Here is a 22,602-nt window from a genome sequence, read left to right as displayed (position 1 = left end):
TGGAATGAATCAAATGGATCCATTTCTCCTTGTCATTTTTTATACTATTCTTTAAATTTGCAAAAGATTCATGTTTCATCAAATTGTTCAATGTGCTTATCTGTTCATCGGTATAATCTGGCAATAACCCTTTTTCAATTTTATTCCCCTCCTCGGAGGATACCGCTGTATCTACATGATGACTAGCATAATGATCCTTCAGTAAAAAGTGTAAATGGTTTGGCTCTATATGTATACCCGGATTGATAACACCCTTGACGTAACACAACTGTAAGGCGAACACGTATCTATCCTCTTGTAGTAACCCCCGAGCGACTCTGTTGTACGTCAAAGAAAATAGCAAATTTTCTAAACATTTCAACCTTTCTTCGTAATCATTATTCTTCTTCACACTTGAGGGGAGTTCCTCCTTACGTAACATATCTTTCATCAAATTAAAAAAAGTTTAAATCATATTGATATAAAAAATTGATGCTTCCTAAATGTTGTAGGATGAAATATATCCTTGCGGAACCTTGCGCTAGGAATAAGTACTGGTTACTCACGTTTTCAATTTCTACCATCACTTCTTCGGCTATGCTTACTTCCCTAGACGCTTCAGCTGCTTGCACCTTTAGTTTTTCCATTGTACTTATCACATTATCATCATCTAGTATGTTCCCCTTCACGTTGGACAGTTCCAAAAGCAACGATTCTTCTAACTCTCTTATCTTCACTTTGTATTCTCCTTGCAGTTTTAGCAAATCGCACCTCTTCTTATCAATATCGGGTCTTTCATTTTTTAAGATCATATTTAAGCACTGGTTTTGCAGAGAAGATGGTGTTAAGGTAAAATTCACGAACGTCACTCGACTGCACAGATCTGGGGTAAACTGAAAATGTGCATCTCTCGACGTCAAAAACAAATTGAACGAGGGAGAGTAATCAATTTCTGAATCTCCAATCGTTATTAATAAACGTCCGCCTTGCTTGTGCGTTTCTTGATTTAGCACCGAGTTCAGAATTGCATCCACCTTTTCCACATCATATACAAGCAAGGTGGACCCAAATCGTAGTGCACTCTCCAAATTTTTTATAAAATTTTTATCAGAAAAGGAAGTTTTCACGATTTTTTTCTCCCTATATTGGTTAAGCAAAAAGGTGCTGGCCTGATCTGATGGGTCTATAATCATGGGGTACCTTATGTAGCTGTTTATAATAATGGCATTTTCTATGGACAACTCATCACTCGGCAATTCATTCGCTATCCACTGCAACCTCTCCGAGGGTTTAGACAAAAATTCTATAAAAGATAAATCGTGTCTATGTTTTATATGATGCATTTTTATTATTTCCCCCCAGGTTTTCTTCAACTTTTGTCTCTCATAATGTTCAAAGAAACCAATGTATGCACAGAACGCTGCCGCTATGAGACAATCCCCCACAAACGTTTCGGAAGCTGCCTCCAAATTGATGAATGTCTCTGACCATCTTTCCTTCTCCGATTTTAAATTCTCAATCAAGTTAATAGATCTCTTTATTTTATTTTCCACAATTTCCATTTCTTGCTTAATGCTCTGCACTTGGCTAATTAGCTGGGCATAGTCATTCTTATATTGCACTAATTTTTTTTCCAGCTCAGAAATGATGTCCTTCTGCTCATTGTACTGATCCTCCGCAATTCTTGTTTCTTCCTGCAGCTTCTCAATCTCATTTTCCAACGGCTGAACCGTTTCTAATATATTTAAAAACGTAATAACCGATTCGACCCATTTCGCCAAAGGCCCAGCCGCGCGAGATGCTTTATTTATCCTATCCACGTCCCAGTCACTATGACTTAATCGTTTCTTAATTTGTGCACTAGTTTGAGGCTTTACCATTTTTTTGTCTAAGTAAAGGACTTTATTTATAAAATCCTGACCCTTCATAATTTTTCTAGCATCTTCCCATGTGACGCTTTTATCTCCTTCATTCATGATAAGTATGGCAACAGCTTCCACTGCATTTCTTACCAAAATGGGAGGGTTGGCCATAGCCCTTAATTCATCAAAATTTTTCTTAGGGATATTTTTAACGGCTTCTTCTGCTTCTCTAAATTTGGGTTCTACTTCACTTAATTCTTTTCTGACAATTTCTTTTCTCTGTTCTATTATGATAAATTGTTCATCTAACTTTTTGGCTAGAATTTCCGCTTTCTTTTTTTTGTCTTCCGTTTCGGCTTGCTGTTCTATCATCAGTTTCATTTTTTCCTCCGCTTCTGTATCCTTTTCCGCCAGGGTCTTTTTTTTTATAGCTAGCGAATTCCTCAACTCTGCCACCTGCACTTCTGTATCCTTTAATTTGTTTAACCCTAAATTTAGGTGCTTCTTCTGATCAGAAACTTCTTCCTTCTTTTCCTCGATAATTTTCAAAAAGTGTTTAATGAAATCGAGAAAGTCCCTCGGGGTCATGTAATTATATTTACTACCTTTCTTTAGAAGAATTCCGTTGATCTTCACAACAGAATTGTGAATTTCGACTATGGCTCTGGATAGATAATACGATTTGTTATCCTTATATTGGATCTTCCCTTTTATCGGGACTTCCTCTACATTGTCCATGTGAAAATTCTTATCCGGCAGGTCGAGGTTGTAAATAAATTCACTCGCAACTTGCAGTAGGGCACTATACGGCCAGTCCCCAAACCAGTCTATCACACATCTGTTGAACAAAGCCGGGGAAGTCGCTTGCCTGTTTGCAAAATCCGGGTTCGCTGGGTTCATGGTAAAAACGATGTGTAAATTTTTCTGAACCTGCTTTGTGAATTTCTTAAATATGTCTGACTCGTCTAAACCTACATTGGACCCGTACGCAGCTTTACACTCATTTATTAAGGCGGTGTAATTATCGCCTTCGAACAAGCCAGGCACTTCTCCACTAGCTAGCAAGGCATTCATTCTTTCTAGAAAGGCGGGCCCTAAAACGTTCGACTCGTCAAATATGAATGTTATTTTTTCTTCCTTTATACCAGATCGTTTCATCACACTTCTTAAATCGGCCTCAAACGATTCAGTGCTGTAATTTCGTCCAGCTCTAATTTGAAACACGGACAACCCATTAATCCATGAAACGAAGCGGGACAAAATGGTTTTTCCTGCCCCGGACGCCCCGACGAGTAGCAGATGTCCCAAAGGCAATCGCAAAACTCGATCTATTCGTGTAATATGATCCAACACATCGTCAAAAAGGACCAGCTGCACATTTATCTCTTCTTCATTAAAAACTTTTAACTTTGCCTTTATCAATTCCTTCAAGTCTTTCTTGTCAATTTCTTTGTACTCATTTTGCACGTACGAAGTGAACAGAATTGGCCTCTCCAAATCGGCCTCCTCAATGCCAGGGAAGCAAAATTTGAATATATCATCGATAATTTTATCCGTTTGTTTTTTCTCCTTCTTGTAAATAAGTCTATCTTGAAATATTCTTAGCCCCTCACAGATGCACAACCGAACAAGGTCTCTTTTTTCCAAGTGGTCGCAATGTTCCAGCGTTTCGTATAAGGCCAGCTTCCACCTCGTCAGTTCTCTTGGGCTGTAAATATAATGAGGCTGCATATCTATTGTAAACGTTTCAGAAAATTTGGTGTAAAAATTCACCATCGCCAGAGTCAAATTGTCTGCCATGTGAGACGCTTCCCCAAATTTGCGCAAAATGGCTCTATTGAAGGTACCATATATTTGCTTCAGAGATTCATACCCTGGAAAATCTACATACAGAACTGCCGTGTGTCTAAGAAATCGATTACTCAACGGGTTTCTTCCCGCATCTGTTGGAGGGTTACACGCTCCGGCAAAGGTTATTCTCTCTATTTTTACCCAGTTCCATTGATTATTGTTAGAATCATATTTCCAGAAACCTTGCGATTCGTAGATCTGTCTCATGAACATGATGATCCTCTGAGTGTCATACTTGTCTGGGGTTGGCAAATTTATTTCATCAGCGAAAATGATGAGCCATTTTCCTGGCTGCACCGGTCTTAACACCAATTCACTAGTCGTCTTCACATACTCACAATAGTGGTCAAATGTCTGAAGCAATAAATTTGGTAAAGAGCCCGAAGAAAAATTTAACGCAGCGATATCAAATTCGGATGATTTTTTCAGTACAGATGTTAAGGTCATTGTCTTTCCGGATCCTGGAGGTCCACACAAAATGAATGGCTTTTTTAAATTTAGCCATCCTTCCAAAACAGTCGCGTGCCTTATCGTATCCATTGTTTCAATCACAAGAGTAGCATCGGATACTTCTCCTCTGTCTACATCTATCATTTCGACTCGCTCTTTCCAGCAATGCCATTCTCCGTCTTCAATATTAGGTTCGTAATCTAACAGCGTTCTTGGCGCATCCGACGAATCAGTGTCGTCCATTTGCCTACTTCTAGACAACTCGGCTGGCAATGGAATAGAACATATGGACTCAACATATATGGAAAATTTTTCCCTAGACTCAAGATTTAAAGAACCACCTATTCCCCACAATATGCTCATGACTAGCCATTTGGAGATATACTTCTCTATATCGCCATCCGTTAAGTCGTTATTTGTTTTCTCATTTTTTACAACTAAATTATCAATCCCCTTTTGCAACAGGAGGCATGTACTTTCAATAGCCCTTATATATTCATAATCCATGACGTGATCGAAATTGTTAGCACCCAAAAGGCACTGGTGCACAAATTCGTTTTCTTCAAAGTAGTCGCTAATCAGGTTGATCGACCTAGATGCGATGCTTTTAAGAGGACATACATTCAACTCATCTTCATTTTCATCGAAAAATATGTGCGAATTTTTCTTCATATGATCCATTAAATTGTCACCCATCCTTATGTTTTCGTGACTACTACTCAGGGAATCATTTGACGTCCTCTGCACCGTCGTGGAGTCATTCATATATGCACTGTCATTCCGAATAGCGCTACTCTCATTGTTGTTCATAATAAAGGCCTTAAATCGGTCCATTTTGCGCGGGTAATCATGATTACCATATTTTAGCTTCTCCAACTTATGCTTAAACAGCAGGGTAGGAGAGAGAATATCCCTAGAAAACCATATCATACCGCACCTACTGACAGTGGCCAATGTAGCATGCTTCAACGTATCGACTTCAAACAAAATACGCACACTTTCAGGTATTGGCAAACGCTCTCCATTTGGCAGAGTCAACAATTTATTGTCATCCAAGACACTATTCAAATTTTCAGCCCATTCAGGATCTACATCTCCGTCAAAAATGATCCAGTGTCTCTTGGTAGCATTCCCAGACTGTGCTGAATTGTAAAGAATTTTCCTCAATATAGCTGTAAAAACTCCATCGGTCCACTCCAAATTTATGTTGTCTAATTTCCCATAAATTTCTTCCTTGTCTAAAGATTTCGCATCGATAATGTAACTCACCCCTTTGATATTGTCTAACGCTTCCAAAGCATCTAGCAATACTTTCCATGCGCTACTTTTTCCTGTCCCAACATCCCCCACTAACATAACCCCGTGTTGCAATTTCATTATCTGATATATCTGGCATATTTTTGTTACCCATTTTTCTTCAGGGGTATAAAACCTTGACTTGCATATGCGATGTATTTCGTTTACTAGTGCCTTTTCTTCAAAGGGGGCTATATTTATGTTGGGGAATACTCCCGTTAATAAGCTTCTTATCAGAAGGATATCACTCGAAACTAGTTTTGGATAAACCGTATCGCACACTGATTTGAGAAGTAAGTTTTGCTCCATTTCGACTACGCTTTCGGTGGGACTCTCCATCTTGGCACTGCTCCCCCCTTTACTGTTTCCCGTGGTGTTATCTCGACTTGTTCCTTCTTCCCCTCTACCATGTGCACCCTCCAAAAGAGCCTGCCTTTTCAAATTACCTGCAGAATTCAACACACTCTTAAGTGATCTCAATCCGAAGTCGTAGTGAGGTTGCTTGGACAACTGCTCAGAACATAATTCAAACAGAGACACAATTTTACTTGACAAATGCTCTGCACTGATGAAGCCTTGAGAAAATAGAGTTACTTCAACTATGAGTTGCTTATTCGGCTCGATCATGGCAAAGCTCCTAAACAGCTGCTTCAGATTGTCAGGCAAGTTTGACCTTCCAGCGTACCCCGGGTTCATGGTTACAAAAATGCCCACATTTTTATTTAGCCCTATTTTTTTGTTCAAAATTTCAATTTCGTTTTTTCTCTGAGCCAAACTCATTTGAATCGTTAAAATTTGTTCAGAGACAGCAGACAGGATTCTCTCCTCTAGTCTGTTAAACTCGTCGAAGCATCCCCAAGCGCCCACTTGGCACAAACCAACGAAGATTCTACCCATAGCGGTGAAGTCAAACGACTCATCACAGTTAAAAACTAGAACGTATCTTCCAAGTTGAGCCCCCAGTGCCTTTACACTTTCAGTTTTCCCTGTTCCAGCAGGTCCAAAGGGATTCCCTCCCAATTTCATCTTCAGTGCCTGGGTTAGGGTTAAGAAGCACGCATCCGTTAATTTAGTTTGAACTAACTTTTCGCACATGCCAAGGTATTCATACCCGTACTCGAACGTCGCATCTGCCATTTTTATCAACAAATTTACGTCACTCTTTGTTTTGTTAGGATCCCAGTAGAATCTCATATACTGCAGCCAGGTAAAGTTATGTACGCTTCGAACGTTTTTTTCTATGAGGATACGTATAACATCTCTCTGGTGAACCAACTCTGTTATCATTTGCACAATTTTTTGCCTGGTCCTGTGATCCCTCTGCTTGACTACGCTAACGGCTAAAAATTCTAGAAGAGAGACGCATATCTTTTCGCTCCTTTGGAAAATATTCCCCCCAGGATTCTGCTCACTGGAAGAAGTATCACCGCTTACCGCCCCACCTTGCATATCCCCTTCAATGTTGGAGGTCCACAATATCTGCAGACACAGCAAAACAATTTGGTTGGGGTACTTCGATGCCCATTCCAGAATTTCGTTGTTTCCCCTAGAGTTGGCGCATTCCAGCACATCCATCTGTAGGATCTCCTTAGCAGCCTTGTCTAGACAATTCTGCAGAGTATCCTTCATGTAGGTCTCCAACGTTATGAGCCACTCTTTTAACGTTTTATAGGCACTTAAACAAATGGGCTCTTCAAAAAAGATTTCTTCCCCTTCTCTAGAAGACATTCCAAGTATCACATCATTGGTGTTCTCCCTTATGATGAAGGAGCTAATGCCTGCAAACATCTTGTTCACATTTCTTTGGATCACCTTAGCATCCTTGGAATTTCCAATCATTTCTAGTAAATCTTCATCCCCTACAAAATAAAATCTTGGGAATTGATTTCTTTGTTTCTCTAGGTATTCCCCCAACGCCTTCTGGATCTTAGACAACGAATCGGATAACCGATCCAGCTGCTTTTGAAATCCTTCCATCTGAAAAAGTTCCATTAGCTTTGGCTTCTCACTTGTTTTCCTCATGATGTTAATAAAATCAGTATCGATAATCTTAAACCTGTTATATTCTTGAGGTAGTAGCGACTTGATATCTGAGGACCCTTTCAACACGCCTTCTAAGTATACCCACTTCCTCTGTACATTCATCCAGACATCTAACAAATTTCGTAACCTATTTAACTTTTCATCCCACGTGAGGGTTTCTTCTTCAAAAATTTTCACGTACGAAGATATCTTCATGGATTGCAGCGCATTGAGGTGATCATCTATGGTCGAAAAAATATCATTCCATCCTTTTATCAGTTTGCATTTATTTTGATATTGAACAAGTTCCAGCTCGTACTCATTCCATGTATCTTTCAACCCTCTGAGGAATTCTTCCAATGCCATTTCTCCTTGTGATTGATTCAAAATTTCTCGTAGAGCATTTTCATGTACGCTCAAATTGAGGGACCATAAATTTCCTAGGGTTAACTTGTTGTAATATATCTTAATTTGCAACTTGTGAAGTATCAATCTCCAGTGCCTGTCCTTGAGCGACTCTGACTTCAGGTCTAACAACAATCCATACGTCCTTAAATACTGTTGTATTTCTCCTTGAACGTTGTCAAATATTTCATATTGTCTATACTTTGCGGGTATTCTCTTTATACACTCTAGTAACTCATTGAGAGTATTTCTAACATTTTTGGGTTCTACATTACACCACAGCATTTTTTTCAACTCAGAAATGGTAGAGTAAATCGATTTTAACTCATCCCATATGCCTTTCACGCAAGCTATTTCTTCTTTCAAAATGTTGGGGGATACATGGAATCCATTTTCCGATTCTTCGCTGCGAATCTTCATCAGTTTTTTTATCCTTTCTGATATTTCGTATTGCCCATTAATCACATCAATTCTGCTTTCGAATGCATTTATAATTTGTAAAGCCTTCGTACTGTTTGTATTCCCATGGGATGGTTTATTTTTGTTCCATTCCTCAAATAGAACCTTAATGCTATTCTGTACGTTGGCATCAAATTCTAGGACTAGGCTTTGTATGTATGGGAAATAATCCTTTACTAACTTGATTTGATAACTGCATATTTGATTTACCGTCTCAACTTTTCCAATAACGTTATCGATGTAGACCCAACTGGTTGGAAAGACGTAGCGTTGCTTCTCCAGAAGCACTTCGCTCTGCTTCAGCACATCACACCTACTGTCCCATTCGGCACCTTTCGTGCTAATCTCATTAATCTTTTCTATAAATTTGTGCACACTGTTGCATATTCTGGAGAGAACCTCCATATCGTGTGTATTGATAATTGCTATGATATCTTTTGGGGCCATGGACAAAATGTGCATGGCTGTAATTTCCGACTCGTTGGTTACTTCTGCCTGGAGAGTTAAGTCGTTCAAAGCCTTCTCTATCTCCACCTTTAACACCACAATTTTTTCTGATAGCTTTTTAGAAAATTCAGATACTATTTCCTTTTGCCAATTTTCAAACTTAGAACTCACCTTCGACTGAAGAATTCTATAATCTATGACAATCGGTCCGAAGTTCTTCTCCGTATCGAGTGTATCAAATGTGTATTCAGTTTCCCTAATTTCATTCATGAATCCTTTCCACGTTTGTATGTCTTCACCAAAGCTTGTGATGATGTCTCCTATTTCGATTTTCCACAGGGTGTTATACTGCAGCCACATGGATTCGTATTTCTTCGCCTTTTCCACTGTGTCATTAATGCATTCTATCGCGTCGTCGTACACTTTCTTGTCTATAAAATAGATGATGTGCCTGTAGGTGTTATCCAGTATGACGTCACTTGCAACGTCACTATCCTTTTCTTTCCTTATTTGGATAGTTTCCTTAGTCCTGTCTTTTTTCTGATATATATTCTTGACCCTAGGAATTCCGCAAATGATGTTTATGGCCTGCGCCAGCCTGGAGTACCACATCTGCCTCATCGTGTCAATCGACGGGTGCAGATAAAACTTTTGATTGATTATCTTAAATTCATGTGTTGTTTCCTTCATTATGAATTTTTTTCCCTTCTGATTTCCATTGGTCCAGTTTACAAATTCGCTTGTCCAGGATTTTATGACCTCCTCAAGTCGAGCTGTCAAAATTTTATTCAAAAGTGTATTCAGCTCGTCAATCCAGATATGTACATTTCGGTAATGCTCCAGGTATAACTCATCCGCTTTCTCCTGAATGGATTTCACCAACTTGGTAACTTCGTTCCCATCGATGGTTATTTCGCACGCTTTTATCCTATCTAAGGTATCCAAAACGAAGGAATTTTTTCGCACGGCTTCATCCACCATAGACTCGAATGTGTTAACCACTTCGGTCAACTTCCTTACATACGTCTCCAGTACATCCGAATCCCAGTGTAGGCCAATCCCTTCCTTGATTTTCGCCTGGACATTATTATGTATGGATGCCACCAACTTTGTTATGGTCGAATTGAAAGGCACTGCCTTGGCTTCGTTCTCCATGAAGAGGCATATTTTCATGTAACTCCTAAACGTCTTCTGCAGGGTTAGGGCATACGGGTATATCAATTTTGTCTCATCTGCCTTTACCTTTATAGAGTAGGGGACTCTCAAATTGATGGACTGTAAGTATCGAACCTCCTTAAACAAGTTAAAAAATTCAAAATCGTAGTTTGCCACAATTTCGAAATTTTTTACTCCCAACTTTTTTATCTTAATTATTTTCTCGTACATGTCGAATTTATCTGCATTCTTCACCCCCTTGAGCCATTTTTCAAACGTCTTATTTTGCGACAGGAGGGTCTTAAAATTGTCAATACTTTGCCTCAAATTCTTCCCTTCAGAGTGTTGTTCCCATCCTCTTCCCAGCACATTTTCTATCCTTTTGAGGGAGTCTTCCAACTTGCGTTCAATCTGTTTAGCCCAGATGATGGACCCAGCCACCAACGGAATGTCCCTAATGGTTGACACCTTTTCGGAGGGGCTTTTCACATACCCATTGATGTACACCATTTGAAGTTTCCGCAAATCGTCCACAACAATTTGTATTAAGCTGTTTTGGTACTCTTGAATGGCACCTCTAATTTTGGGTCTAAAAAACAACGGGTTGAATTTAGAGAAGGCGTTAAACATTTCTGTGGATGTTTTGGCCCCTCCCAATTGGTCCCTCAACTTGAATGTAATTTGGGACTCCACTTTGTTAACTCTGGATTCGTAAGAGAGTTTCGATTTTTCCCACAGCTCTTCCCCCGTTTTGGACAAGTCCAGAGCATCCAACGATAAAAAAATATCATACGCTGAATTTATATCCTTCAGCAGATTTACTCCCACTGTTCTGTCATCCCCAAACACCTTTGTGATAACTGCTTTAAACTTTTGATGCTGCTTTCTGAACTTCCTTATTTCGTCTAACCTTTCTTGCAGATTTATATGTTCGAATACCATTTTGGCAGGTGCCCTTTCGTTGAAACTCCTCTTTTTTATAAGTTCTCTCACCATATCTTTGAACACTCTCATTTCGTCATTCCATAGACGAAACACTTCCATGCATCCCGAAATGAGCACGTCGAATTCTTGATAATCCATGCTTAGTAGTGCCTGTGGTGACAGTACCTTTTTCAGGGTGTTCCCCAAATCTCTAGACAAGGCCTCCACAAAATTGTACGACCTAGATAAGGGATACTTCGTTGTATTTTTTAACTTCTTCAAATGGGTGAAAATAATCCTTACAGCCTGGATAATCTGCTGAATGGTCTGTGCACCTAGAAGGTCATCTATGGGGAAGTCCTTCATCAAAATGTTCACATTTAAGACGTATTCCTTTGACTGCTTCAGTTGGATGTCACTGTCGAAAGACATGGTTGCAAAGTACCTCTTGGCACTCTTCAAAATTTGTAACGTTAAGATCACCTCAGGAGTCCTTAGCTGATTTTCTAGCTGAGACAGAGCATTTTCGTATCCGATCCAAAAATTTATTTCTGCTAATGCGCTTCCACTTTTAAAGTCTCCATTCAGTCTAGTTAGCTTTTGTATTTCTTCAACCCATTTTGTCACATCTTTTTGTAACTGATTTAGAAATTCTTGGGATTCACACAGCGCTTTTAACTTCTCTGGTTTTATTTCGTCTATGCTTGGATATTCCCGTACTAACTCTTTTATCCGTCTGTCCACACTTAAGTTTATGATAGGAATGTTCAAATCGATTTGAGCATTCTTCATGGATATGAGAAGTTCGTTTAGCTTCTTCGACACGTTTGTCATTAAAACGTTCGATAATTTATTTTCTCCTTCGTATGTTAGGTATTTATTGCCCCCTGTAGTGGTACCGCTAGCAGAGGTACCAGCGAGACCGCCGCTACTTTCAAGCTCTTTCCTGGAGTAACCGTTTGGAATAAAATCCTTAGCAGCTGCACTGTGGGCAGCAGAGGAAGCGGCATCAAATATCGTGTTAAAACCTTGCGATAAATATAAGTATACTAAATCCAGGGGAGTATCGCAATCGTGTTGTCCACAGACAAACATGAGCAATTCGTTCGACAAGTTTGTTTTGTTATTTCCTTTGTCTATCTGGTCGTGCATAGCTAAAAAGTTTTCTTTGTTTCGTTTCATGAAAGCTATGGCAACACTTTTGGTCACGCATTTGTAGTTTATGTTCAGCTCGACGAATAGGACATGCCCTGGTTCCTTCTCCAACTTCGCGCCGCGTTCCGCTGTTGCGACTGCTGCGGATGGTGGTGTTGATAGTGGTGCGGATGCGGTTGACTCTTCTTCTTGTTCAGCCCCTTCCTTGGAGGCACTTCCCGAGTGCCCGTTTCTGTCCGACCCCTCATTATCTGCGTCTTCTTTTTTTTCCTTCCCAATCACGATCAGGTTTACATTTTTGTCGGCCATAAATCTTCTTATTTTCTCCTCTTCCTTTTTTGCCAACACAGATTGCAGCTCCTTCCTGGAGCAGTCCAAAACAGTTGGACATATTTCAAGGAAGTAGTTTATCAAGTGCGTTTTCTCCAGCTCCATTTTTTGGGGGGTTCCTCCTAAAATAGGTTCGTCAGATTGGGTTACTTACCTTTTGCTGCTACTTTGCTGCTCCTTTGCTGCCCTTTCTGTTCTCCTTCTTGAGGAATTCACAAGTCGGTTGAACGAATCGCCCAACAAACTTTCTAAGCGTGCTTCCGTGGACACACCTTCCTCATCGCAGTGCCTCTAATGGGTGAAATTCCACGCGGACGGAGCGCCTTCACCCGTTTAGCTCCACAGAATGAACTCCCAATGGGGAATTCCCACACATGAAAGGAAAGTCTAAAACGGGGGAAAAAATAATTAACGCGTGACTAAATCTACATACAGTTACATATGCTCGAAAGGACTCCAAAAGCAACGGAGGAAAAAAAAAAATATTAAATGCCCCCTACAAGACCACTTCTCATCAGAGCAACGAAGGCACAAAAAAGGAAAAAAAAAAAAAGGCAGAAAAAAATTAACACCCTGTTGCGCAAATACCAAGTTTATTCTTGCATATCTTTTTCCTTTTTTCCCTTTCGCTAGAACAACAAACGTAAAGTGTGCAATGCAAAATGTATATTAACAAAGTACGTTAGATCAAAAAAAAAAAAAAAAGCCTGTCCACAGGCACGTAAAAACTAACACAGAAATAATTTCATTGAATTATAGACTTTCTGATCTTATCGCAAAGTCTTATATAAACATTTTTCCGCAATTTTTTTTCACCACAAAGGGGTACACATACAGGAAAAGTTTCTTCCTTTTTTGAGATAATATAAATCAGGTAGGCAAAATATGCTACGTATATATTAAGCACTTTTTATGTAAAAATAAAGGTTTTTTTTTTTTTTTTGGCGTGTGCAAAGATTTCTACTTACAAAAACAGTGCACGGAATGCACCCGGTGGAAAATAACCTTTTTGTTTTTTTTCCTACGTTTAATTTTTTACTCCATTTTTTAAGACTGGCATGTCGTACAAATTGGCGAAGACTTCAATTTTTTTGTCGATTAATACCAGAATAGATCTTCACAAAATAGTCATTTGTTCTGGCCCACGATGGAAATTTGAAAAGCCCACTGTCGTTCCCACGTTCGTAAATATGTCCCCCACTTTGCACATGTACATATGCACGCCTTTTTTGGAAAATATCAGGGCAAATGTTCCCTTACATAGCGGCAACATGCATGCATATGCACATGCCACATAGTATATTTGTGGACGACTTTTTTGAAGAACGCTTACAACCCTTTTGTGGCAAAACGTTTTTCCCCTTCAAAGGGCAATTCGAAAAAAGGAATTCCCTCACCTTTTACGTGTCGTTATTATTTCTTTGGTTATGTGTGCATGAACGGGTTAAAAAAAAAAAATAAATATAAAATAAAGGTGTGCAGGCGGGCAGGCTTCAAGCGGTGGAAATGCTTCCAATCTATCCACACTGCGAAAAGGAAATCTTCACCGTTTTCTGGACAAAATGACATCGTAACAACCAAGAATTTTTTTTTTCCTTTTTTTTTTCGTTTTGTTCTTCTCATTGTGAGGAAGTCCCCCTTGCAAAATTTTCCCCTATTTTTTTGCGTATTAACATTTCTTCATGAAGGGGGGTATATATGCACACGTGTATCCCTGCATGCGCGAACTTATGTATGTACACCCACGCAAAGGAAATAATCCTCCTCATTAACATCCTCACGCTGCAAATTACATAACCTGCAATAAAAAAAAAAACAGATCATTTTCTTCAAATCGTGTAAACGTGCCAGTCATTTTAAGGACACCCCTACACATGCACACGTGACCACAGACAAGTAAATACCCGTGTGTAACGTATACGTTGGATGCACAGCTGCTTACTCACCGAAGTGCGCTTCTCCTCTGTTAGCCGTGCTTGAAAATGAGAAACTCCACGTGATCTAACTTAAAATGTAACGCATTGTACACTTCGTGTGTACAGAAGAAGCCAAATTTATATCCTATAATAATATGCCATCCCTTTTCATTATAATCGAAAATTTCTTTTATTTTGTCTCTCAAAGCTATCGTCGCGCATCTCCAGGAATTTATTTTATTGTTATTTATATTGTGGTACACTTCCTTTGCAACATTTATTAGCTTTATTTTTTTTTCCTGGTTCATATGTTCATACAGAATGTTACATTTGGGTTCCTCCATTCTTTCGCAGTGTGTGTACCTGCACTTCAGCTTGCACTTCCGTTGGTAATTGTTTACGGCCGTGTTCGCGCCCTGCTTTTTTTTTTTTTACTCCTGTGTCCACACGCCTGTATTTTTGCATGTGCATATTTCGGTCATTTTGGAAGAAGAGTACCTCCAAATGTAGGCAATTGGGGGTAGAATAAAAAAGGATTACGAATCGGGAAAAATTGAACTCGCCAATAAAAAATAGTAACGCCCTTGTGCGCCCCATCTTTTTTTTTTTAAAAAAAATTGACATCTGTAGACTTGCAAGACAAGTTCTCGCGTAGCGCTTCGCAAATATGCATAAGCAATTCAAAGCTGTTTCATTTAAAAAATTTTCAGTTCACATGATTTCTCCATTTTACCATTATGTGATGGGAAACTTATGCTCATGTATGTTACTGTAAAAGGGAATGCCCGATGGAAAAAAAAAAAAAAAAACGAAAGCGAAGCGAGGTGAAATCAATTGGGCCCACTGTTCCTTTCAACTGAGACGCTTTTTCTGAGCTCAAAACACATAAGTGTAAGAAGAGGAAATTCCCCATTTTCCATCAAACATACATCAGATTCACCTTCTCCATGAGGAATGCATACCAAACTAATTTTGAGAAAATTCCCCCCTCCCAAGCTACCACCATCGTTCACACATTTCCCCCTCCCCTCCCAAAGGGGTTCCAAACGGGTTGCTGCCTCTCACCGCGGTGAAATTGCGTGGAAAAAACACTTTTGCAAAATTACGTTGCAAGAAAAGGTTATTCATTTATTCATTTATTTATTCATTTATTTATTTATTCATGAATTTATTCATTTATTTTTTTTCTACGGGAGCGTGCCACAAATGAGTAACAAAGCAACATGATTCGACGCTCCCACCCTTTGAGAAAGGAATACTTCATGGCTCCTCGATTATGACCAATTCACGTTTGTGCAACGCTCCGTAAATGCAAAAGGGTATTTCTCCTTTAGCGATAGTGCGTCATTTTTATGTGTACATGCAAGTTGAATTACTCTCAAAATAGGAAAAAAAAAAAAAAAAGGGAAATTCAGTGGCACACATCCCTTTCAGGTGTTGCCATTTTGAAAGTACACCCCTCATTCGACGCAACTATGAAACCTTAAAAATAAAAAAGCAATTATTTCAAATGTAGGAACATTAATGCGAAGCGTGTGCAGGAGCAAAGTTTGTCTTTTGCCTATCCCTTAAGTCCGTATTCCTGATTATATCTTGGTTGGGGATTTTTCCCACTCCACACACTTCGCAAGTGATGCCAAAAAGTAACCCTGTTACGCTTTTTACACTTTATTTTTGCGGCACCACACGTGGGTCATAAATAAATGTATTTTTTTTTTTTTTCCCTCTTTGTCCTACTCTCTTTTCTTTTAACGTAAAAATATGATATATAGATAAATAAAACAAAAATGAACGCGAAAAATGGGAAAAAAATATTGCCACTTCTCAAACGCAACACCTGCGGAAAAATGCAGCATACAAATGTGTATATATGCTCAGGTGTACACACACACACACATGTTGTATTTTCACCCACCTTTTTCCTGCACCTTCTGTAAAAATGCGAATCGTCAGTATTGTTCCCGTTCAATGCACGCACTGGTGCTATTCTGCTGCGAAAGGGGAAAACACAAAAGTGATCATTCTCCATCCGCGCTATGTCAGTGCGTTTGTCCATTTTTTCTTTTGCCGTCTTCCCTCCCATTTGTACTCCAGTGTGATGAGGAAAAAAAAAAAAGGTGCACATGGTCTCTTCACCCCTCAACTTCCTAAACGCGAATGTAACCACTTTTACATACAGCATAAACGAACAAAATTGCCCTCCTGTTGTAACTAACAGCTTCGTGACGCAGAAAAGGTCAAGTCAAAATTATGGTGCCCGCACGACATAACGCACATGACAACAAAGCGTTTTTTAACTCCAAGGAAGAAGACCTGTTTTACTTATTCAAAAATCCCAGCACGGCAGAGAGTCATAGAAAAAAGGTGAAAATTAAATCCTTGGACGAGCTGATCTGCGGGTTTTTGCGCGACAAAAGAGGCATTTTCGAGAAATACAGTCCGTGTGAGTTAGATTGCCAAAATGGGGAGGGTTACGCGGCGGATGGCGCAGCGGGTGAACCAAACAAGGCCAACCCAGCGGACGAACCGAACAAAAACGCGGGCGCCCCAAAGCAAAAGAAACTTCCCTCCATCCGCATAAACGACCAGTACAACGACCTCATATTCCTGTCGAGGAAAGGCATGGGCAGCGAGCGCTTCCATTTAAAAAAAATCCAAAAGGCATGCACCAACGTGTGCAACAGCTTAAAATTTTACAAGGCAGAAAATCATGACACGCATAAATTTAGGCCAACAAATATAGACACAGACATTATAAAAATAAAACACGATTTGGATGTACTCCAATATAGCGATCACACAATTTGCCCCGGCAACGATGTCGAAAAAACAGCCCTACGAATGGTACAGGAAAAATGTAAAAAAATTGTCCAAGGATTAAATTTTAATTGCGATTCGGTGGATGTAGCTGAAGTTATCGATATCCTAAATGTCATTACCACTCCAGATTTTGATGAAAGACTAGACAAATGCAAGTACTTGAAATTATTTTTAAATAAATATCATTATGTGTATCCTTATGAGGACATTACTGGGTTGAGAAAAATTAGAAGGTACATCAGATCGAAACATTTGACACGAGGAGATTTTTACATCGACCAGAATGACATTTCGAAATTTTATTTAAAAACCAACTTGGAGAAAATTATGAAAAATGAGCAATTTATAAATAATATGCTAAATTTGCACATAGACAATGGGAAGTTTTGGATTCAGATTGTGCACAACATATGGATTCCTCTCGCCATGGAAATTTTCAACAGCACACGTAATTCGTTTTATTCCTATCTAATGAATTACGACAGTGATGCGTCTGTGCTGGATCAGTATGTCTATTCGCGCACGAACGGGAAGTTCTACAAGTTCAGCCACTACATTTTTACGGGTAGGCGAGGGCGATCGCCGCGTCGTTGTGCGCGACCAACGCGTGCTCCTACTCATACAGTGTTGCCGCTTTATGGTGAACCTCTAAACTGATAAAATCGTACATTTTTTCCTCTACAATGCTGCCCCTACAATGCTGCCCCTACAATGCTTCCCCTACAATGCTTCCCCTACAATGCTTCTCCCACAATGCTTCTCTCACAATGTTGCCCCCACACTGCTCACCGCCGCAGGCGCCCTGTTCAGCGGAGTCCCCAGCATCTACCGACTGCTCATGCGCCTCCACGCGTACAAGTACAGCGAAGTGCGAATCAACATGACGCTGGAAAAGAACAGCAGCAACATTTACAACGACGTCGTCATATCGAGCCTGAACTACCACATTGACGTGATAAGAAACCTATTCCCCTTCTTCAAGGAGTACAAAAATATCGACATGGAAAAAATCGTCGAGAGCTTCTTCGACTCGGCCTTTTTCAACATAATCATGAATTCGTTAAGAAAAAAAAACATTGAGAACGTAACGGTCAGCCAAAAGTACTTAACTTTTATCAACTCATTTTTCTTAATGATAACAGAATTCCTATACGGAGTATCCAACAAAAATTTCCTGGAAAGAATAAACGAAAATCAGATCAAACTGCTAGACATATTAAAAGAAATTTTTTATGACGACATGAATATCCTCATAGGGAGAGACGTATTGCTATTCGTCGCAGATTTATTGTGTCTATACAAACTAAGATCAATTTATATAAAAAAAATATTGCGAGCATATTCTACACATGACGAAAATTATTAAAAATTCATATTACCATAAAAGCTCTTTAACAAATGAAAATACGTGGAAGCAGGTGTACGTAATCGCTGTCAAAATTCACCATTTTGTTTCTTGTGCATTGCAAAGAGAACAAACAGTAAGCGATAACATTATGTTGCAAGAATTGACAATCGTGAACAGATACTACTTCAATAATTTAAAACAAGAAAACTCCATAGGAGAATTTTACTTTTTAAAAAATATAAATTATGGCATTTACTGCTGGAATTCTGTATGCAATAAATATCTCAATGTTCACCATTTTGAGCATAACAAAAATAATTTTGATTATTGCCCTGGTTGTTACATTGCTACTTACTGCTCAGAAAGATGTAAATTAACTCACTTAATTTCCTCGCATCATAATGTCTGTGTTTATTTTAAGACTATTCCTTCCTTCCTCAAGTTTAACTACCTAGAAGACGACCCTGCCTTCGACCAAATGAAATACTTAAACATCTTTCAGCACATTGACACTTTCGACAGGGGGAATGACGTGTACCAGATTATCTACTGAGTTGGTCTCTCTCCTGGGCTGGACGCACCGGTGTGAGCTTCGCAAAGGGTTGACCCACTGCATCCCCCCAAAATGACTACCATTTCGCACAAATTCGTTTTCCTACCGATTGTGGCTCCTTTCGATTGCAGTTATGCCACCTACGTTTTTTTTTTTTTTTTTCCCCAAATTTTCCGCAAAACTGCGAAGAGACACACACCCGTGTGAGAGACTCAAGCTTTCTCCAGTATGTTCTAACAAATCTGCGCAAAAAAAAAAAGGTTGCATGACCCTCCGTGGAGAACCTTCAATATTGCCTTTCTGGAACCCAGCCCTTTTCTTTATCCCTACAAAATCGAAAAAAGGATGCCATTTTGGAAAAATGGAATAGCCACACATTTCGCGTCATCGGGAGGGGGCACACGAGTATGAGAGCGTATAAATGCACACGCATGTGTGGCACCCTCCTCATTTGGGGTCTCCCTTTTTCTCCTCACGTGTAAACAAATCTGTTGTATCTGGCCCGTTCATCCGATCTGTGTAGACTCGTTCCGTTTCTCTTCCGCTCCTCGATAATTTGCCGTTCCCGGAACTTCACATACTAAGGGGGGTAAAGATGGGGATGTGCAAATGTGATCACGTGCACATGCAGATACGTGCGCGAGGTGTGCCCGTAAAATTTGCGGTTGGCATTTTTCTTCCATTTTGCGGAAGGCACTTCTTTTCCATTATGCAGAGGTATTTTTTTTTCCACTTTTCGCCATTTGCGTTCCCTTTCACATACCTCGAGATTTTCATACTTCTTCAAGCACTTCCTCATTTTAACCATCATGTCTTTGCATCGCAGAATTGTCCACACCCTTCCTACTGTGCACTCCACGTAGTCATCAATTTCGGCCCTACGAGAGGAGTCAAGTGAAAAGTGAGCACTTCGATTCAGGAGATCGAAGATCACATCGTCTACATAAGCATGCACACATAGCTATTCTTGCGGGGCCCTCTTAACCCATCAACTGAATGTCCATTTTTACCTGCACTTGTCTCGTAACTCCAGGGCCAATATTTTCTGAGCTTCCTTCTTTTCCTTCTGCTCGATCACTACAGGGTTAAGAAAAAAAAAAAAGGGGGGAGGGAGGAGGAAACGAACATGCAATATGTTTTAGATGAACAGGTAAGTTCATAAGAACGCACAAAGGCATGCGGTGATACTAATACCATCGCATTACAGGCATAGCTCCGCGTATCTGCTAAACGGCAAGCAAGTTAGCCACTTTATGTGGTGCTACCACACGAGGCTCACTCACAAGTGGCTTCCTTAATTTCGAAGTATGGTATCCTGTTGTTCCTGTTATTTTCTATAAAATCCTTTGGGAGCGATTTTTCAAAGTTCTCCTTCGTTTCTTCATCGTAGTTGTTCTTTATCGCCTTCTGATCTTCTGTTCTTCTTATGGGGGTCCATATTTTCCTCATTTTACGATTGCATGCTGGTTTGAATTGTCACCTGGGGAATCCTCAACTGGAAGGGCTTTACCAATGCGGTATGTCGTGGGTAAATAAGTTTTGCCTCTTACGAATAAGCATACACATAGCGGGTAGTATTCATTTGGGGGGAAATTCCTACAAGGCATAAGTTCTATTTTGGCTTACCCTCAATTTGCGCTTCTTTTAGGAATCTATGTCGCCACGGTCAAATTTAATTGGATACTTGGGGAGAAAGAAAAGGGCCCCGCCGACTTTTTATCCATGTGCGAAGGATTCGCAGAGCGGAAAAGAAGTTACGCATACGTATGCAAATTATGAATGTTCCTGTTTGTGCACTTGAGCGTGTAGCTGAGTAACCCATTTGAATACTTCCCAATGGGGAAGGACCTCCATACGGCTACACCTACCAGCTCGCGCTTTGAATAGGCAAAAATTTGGGGACGTTTCCCCCCAACTATTTTTCTACCTTCACAAAGAAGTGGTAACTAACAAGTGGTAACTAAGAACCTTCCTATGACACAATGATGGAGAAAAAAAAAAGTTCGTTCCTTTTTTATGTTTTTTTTAAACCAATTTTTTGGGACATACTGCTTTATTATGCATACGCACGCTCACCTTTTCGGCTGGATTGGATCGCGCGGACTCCCCTTTTTTGGGCCTTAAAAATTGTAAAATTATAAATTATAAAATTTTCACTTTAAAATGAGATGATGCTAACAAAAGGGTTAATTTCAAAACGGAAAAAACGTGGGCATATATTTGCGCTTAAATAAATATTCGCGCAATTCCTCAAATATGGACAATTTTCTTTACAAAAAAAAAAAAAAAGGGACAACAAAATTTAATGCTGATCATTGAAGTGGTGAAATTGTGAGAGGACTCGACGGTTACAAAATATGGTACACACAAAAAAAAAATAAAAGTACGTCACATGCGATGTGCACATAGGTGTACATAACTACATACGCGCTTGCGCATGTGCGCGCAGACGTGGCCACGCCAAACCACTGCTAAGGCAACCACAACGGCAACGGCAAACGCAACTGTGCCTGCGCAAATGATGGCTAACGGAGGGGGGCGAAGCAACATACCAGCGCTCCTTAATTTTAAGCGGTTCGCCTCACCGCTTACCCTTTTGAGTAATCCCCAAGTTAGCACCTTCATAGTTTGTTCCCAGTGAGCACATCACACTATTCCGAGCTCCGAATGTTTGCCAGCTCGTGGTGACACCCCAAATGGGTCTTCCTTCAGATGGACTACGTGTTTGTCGTGTGGTAGCCACGTGGCAGTTACATCATAAAAATGTAGTACTGGCCACGTACCACCTCCGTGTTACTCCTCGCAGAGCGGCATGTTGAACTGCGGGGCTATCTTGTTATACCTCTCCTTAATCTGGGGGTGGTGCAAAACCACGCCGTTCAGCTGGTTCCCCAGGGTGATCCAGTTTCTCCTGATGTTGTGGGGCCGCCCGAAAAGCTCAATTTTTAAATTCTGAGGACACATTCGCTCTATTAGAGAGTAAATTTCGTCAGGCTTCCTAGAAGTTTCTCTCACCTCCGACACGATCACATTGCAGTCGATATTTCTGTTAACAACGGGGTTTCCTTTGATGCCAACTAGGCAATGCTCCTTGGAGTGATTCAGCCAGTGACCAGTCCTACCAGTTCTTATAATTCTTTGCAAATGATTTGTTTTAACCCATAAAATTTCTTCCACCCTTTTGTAACCCCATATTTGTAGGCACTCCCTTGCCAATTCCATTGCCCTACCAGTGACCCACAAAAAGATCATGCCTTCATCTTGTATTAACTGCACAGGTAACAGTTTCATTTCATTATCTGTCATCGTCCCGTAGGGTAAATCCATATGGATGTCCCACGGAGGGTCTGCCATCACGACACTAACGTACTGGTTAAAGATACTCAAGTCGAAGTTTCTTAAATCGCATCGTATCCACTGCGGTCCGTACGTATTATCCGTCATGCTAAATATGTCCACTTTCTTCTCGGTCACACATTCTTGATGGCTACCTACTACCTGGTCATCTTTATCCACCGCGTAATGAACAAATTTGCACGTTTCGATGTGCCTGCAAGTGTCTAGATAGGAGCAGTCTCCCAATGATACGTCTGTATGCTCGGATATAATTTTTTTAAAATGAACTTTGTT

At 40.0% G+C, this 22,602-nt stretch overlaps 4 protein-coding genes across 4 annotated transcripts; 1 reads left to right on the top strand and 3 right to left on the bottom strand.

The window, feature by feature from the left end:
• Nucleotides 1–434: 434 nt before the first annotated feature.
• Nucleotides 435–11,830, bottom strand: PCYB_022480 (dynein heavy chain; the record flags this gene model as incomplete). The annotated part of the gene is made up of 1 exon (XM_004220597.1): nucleotides 435–11,830. A coding segment is annotated over one exon (11,394 nt), but the record flags the coding sequence as incomplete, so codon positions are not given.
• Nucleotides 11,831–14,331: 2,501 nt separating this feature from the next.
• PCYB_022470 (dynein light chain) lies at nucleotides 14,332–14,595 on the bottom strand (the record flags this gene model as incomplete). The annotated part of the gene is made up of 1 exon (XM_004220596.1): nucleotides 14,332–14,595. A coding segment is annotated over one exon (264 nt), but the record flags the coding sequence as incomplete, so codon positions are not given.
• Nucleotides 14,596–16,501: 1,906 nt separating this feature from the next.
• Nucleotides 16,502–18,972, top strand: PCYB_022460 (hypothetical protein; the record flags this gene model as incomplete). The annotated part of the gene is made up of 4 exons (XM_004220595.1): nucleotides 16,502–17,636; nucleotides 17,869–18,437; nucleotides 18,470–18,489; nucleotides 18,543–18,972. The coding sequence occupies 2 exons, from the start codon at nucleotides 16,502–16,504 to the stop codon at nucleotides 18,435–18,437; spliced, it is 1,704 nt and encodes a 567-aa protein (XP_004220643.1). The 3' UTR covers nucleotides 18,470–18,489; nucleotides 18,543–18,972.
• A 205-nt stretch (nucleotides 18,973–19,177) lies between these two features.
• Nucleotides 19,178–20,736, bottom strand: PCYB_022450 (hypothetical protein). The gene is made up of 6 exons (XM_004220594.1): nucleotides 20,541–20,736; nucleotides 20,256–20,467; nucleotides 19,983–20,049; nucleotides 19,736–19,850; nucleotides 19,449–19,552; nucleotides 19,178–19,298 (listed from the first exon to the last, which is right to left on the bottom strand). The coding sequence occupies exons 2-6, from the start codon at nucleotides 20,419–20,421 to the stop codon at nucleotides 19,259–19,261; spliced, it is 492 nt and encodes a 163-aa protein (XP_004220642.1). The 5' UTR covers nucleotides 20,422–20,467; nucleotides 20,541–20,736; the 3' UTR covers nucleotides 19,178–19,258.
• Between the last annotated feature and the right edge of the window lie 1,866 nt (nucleotides 20,737–22,602).

This window comes from Plasmodium cynomolgi, chromosome 2 (genome assembly GCF_000321355.1).
Source record: "Plasmodium cynomolgi strain B DNA, chromosome 2, whole genome shotgun sequence".
Lineage (NCBI taxonomy): Eukaryota > Apicomplexa > Aconoidasida > Haemosporida > Plasmodiidae > Plasmodium > Plasmodium cynomolgi.
Note: the sequence above shows the minus strand (reverse complement) of the source record. Positions and strands in the feature narration are given on the sequence as shown.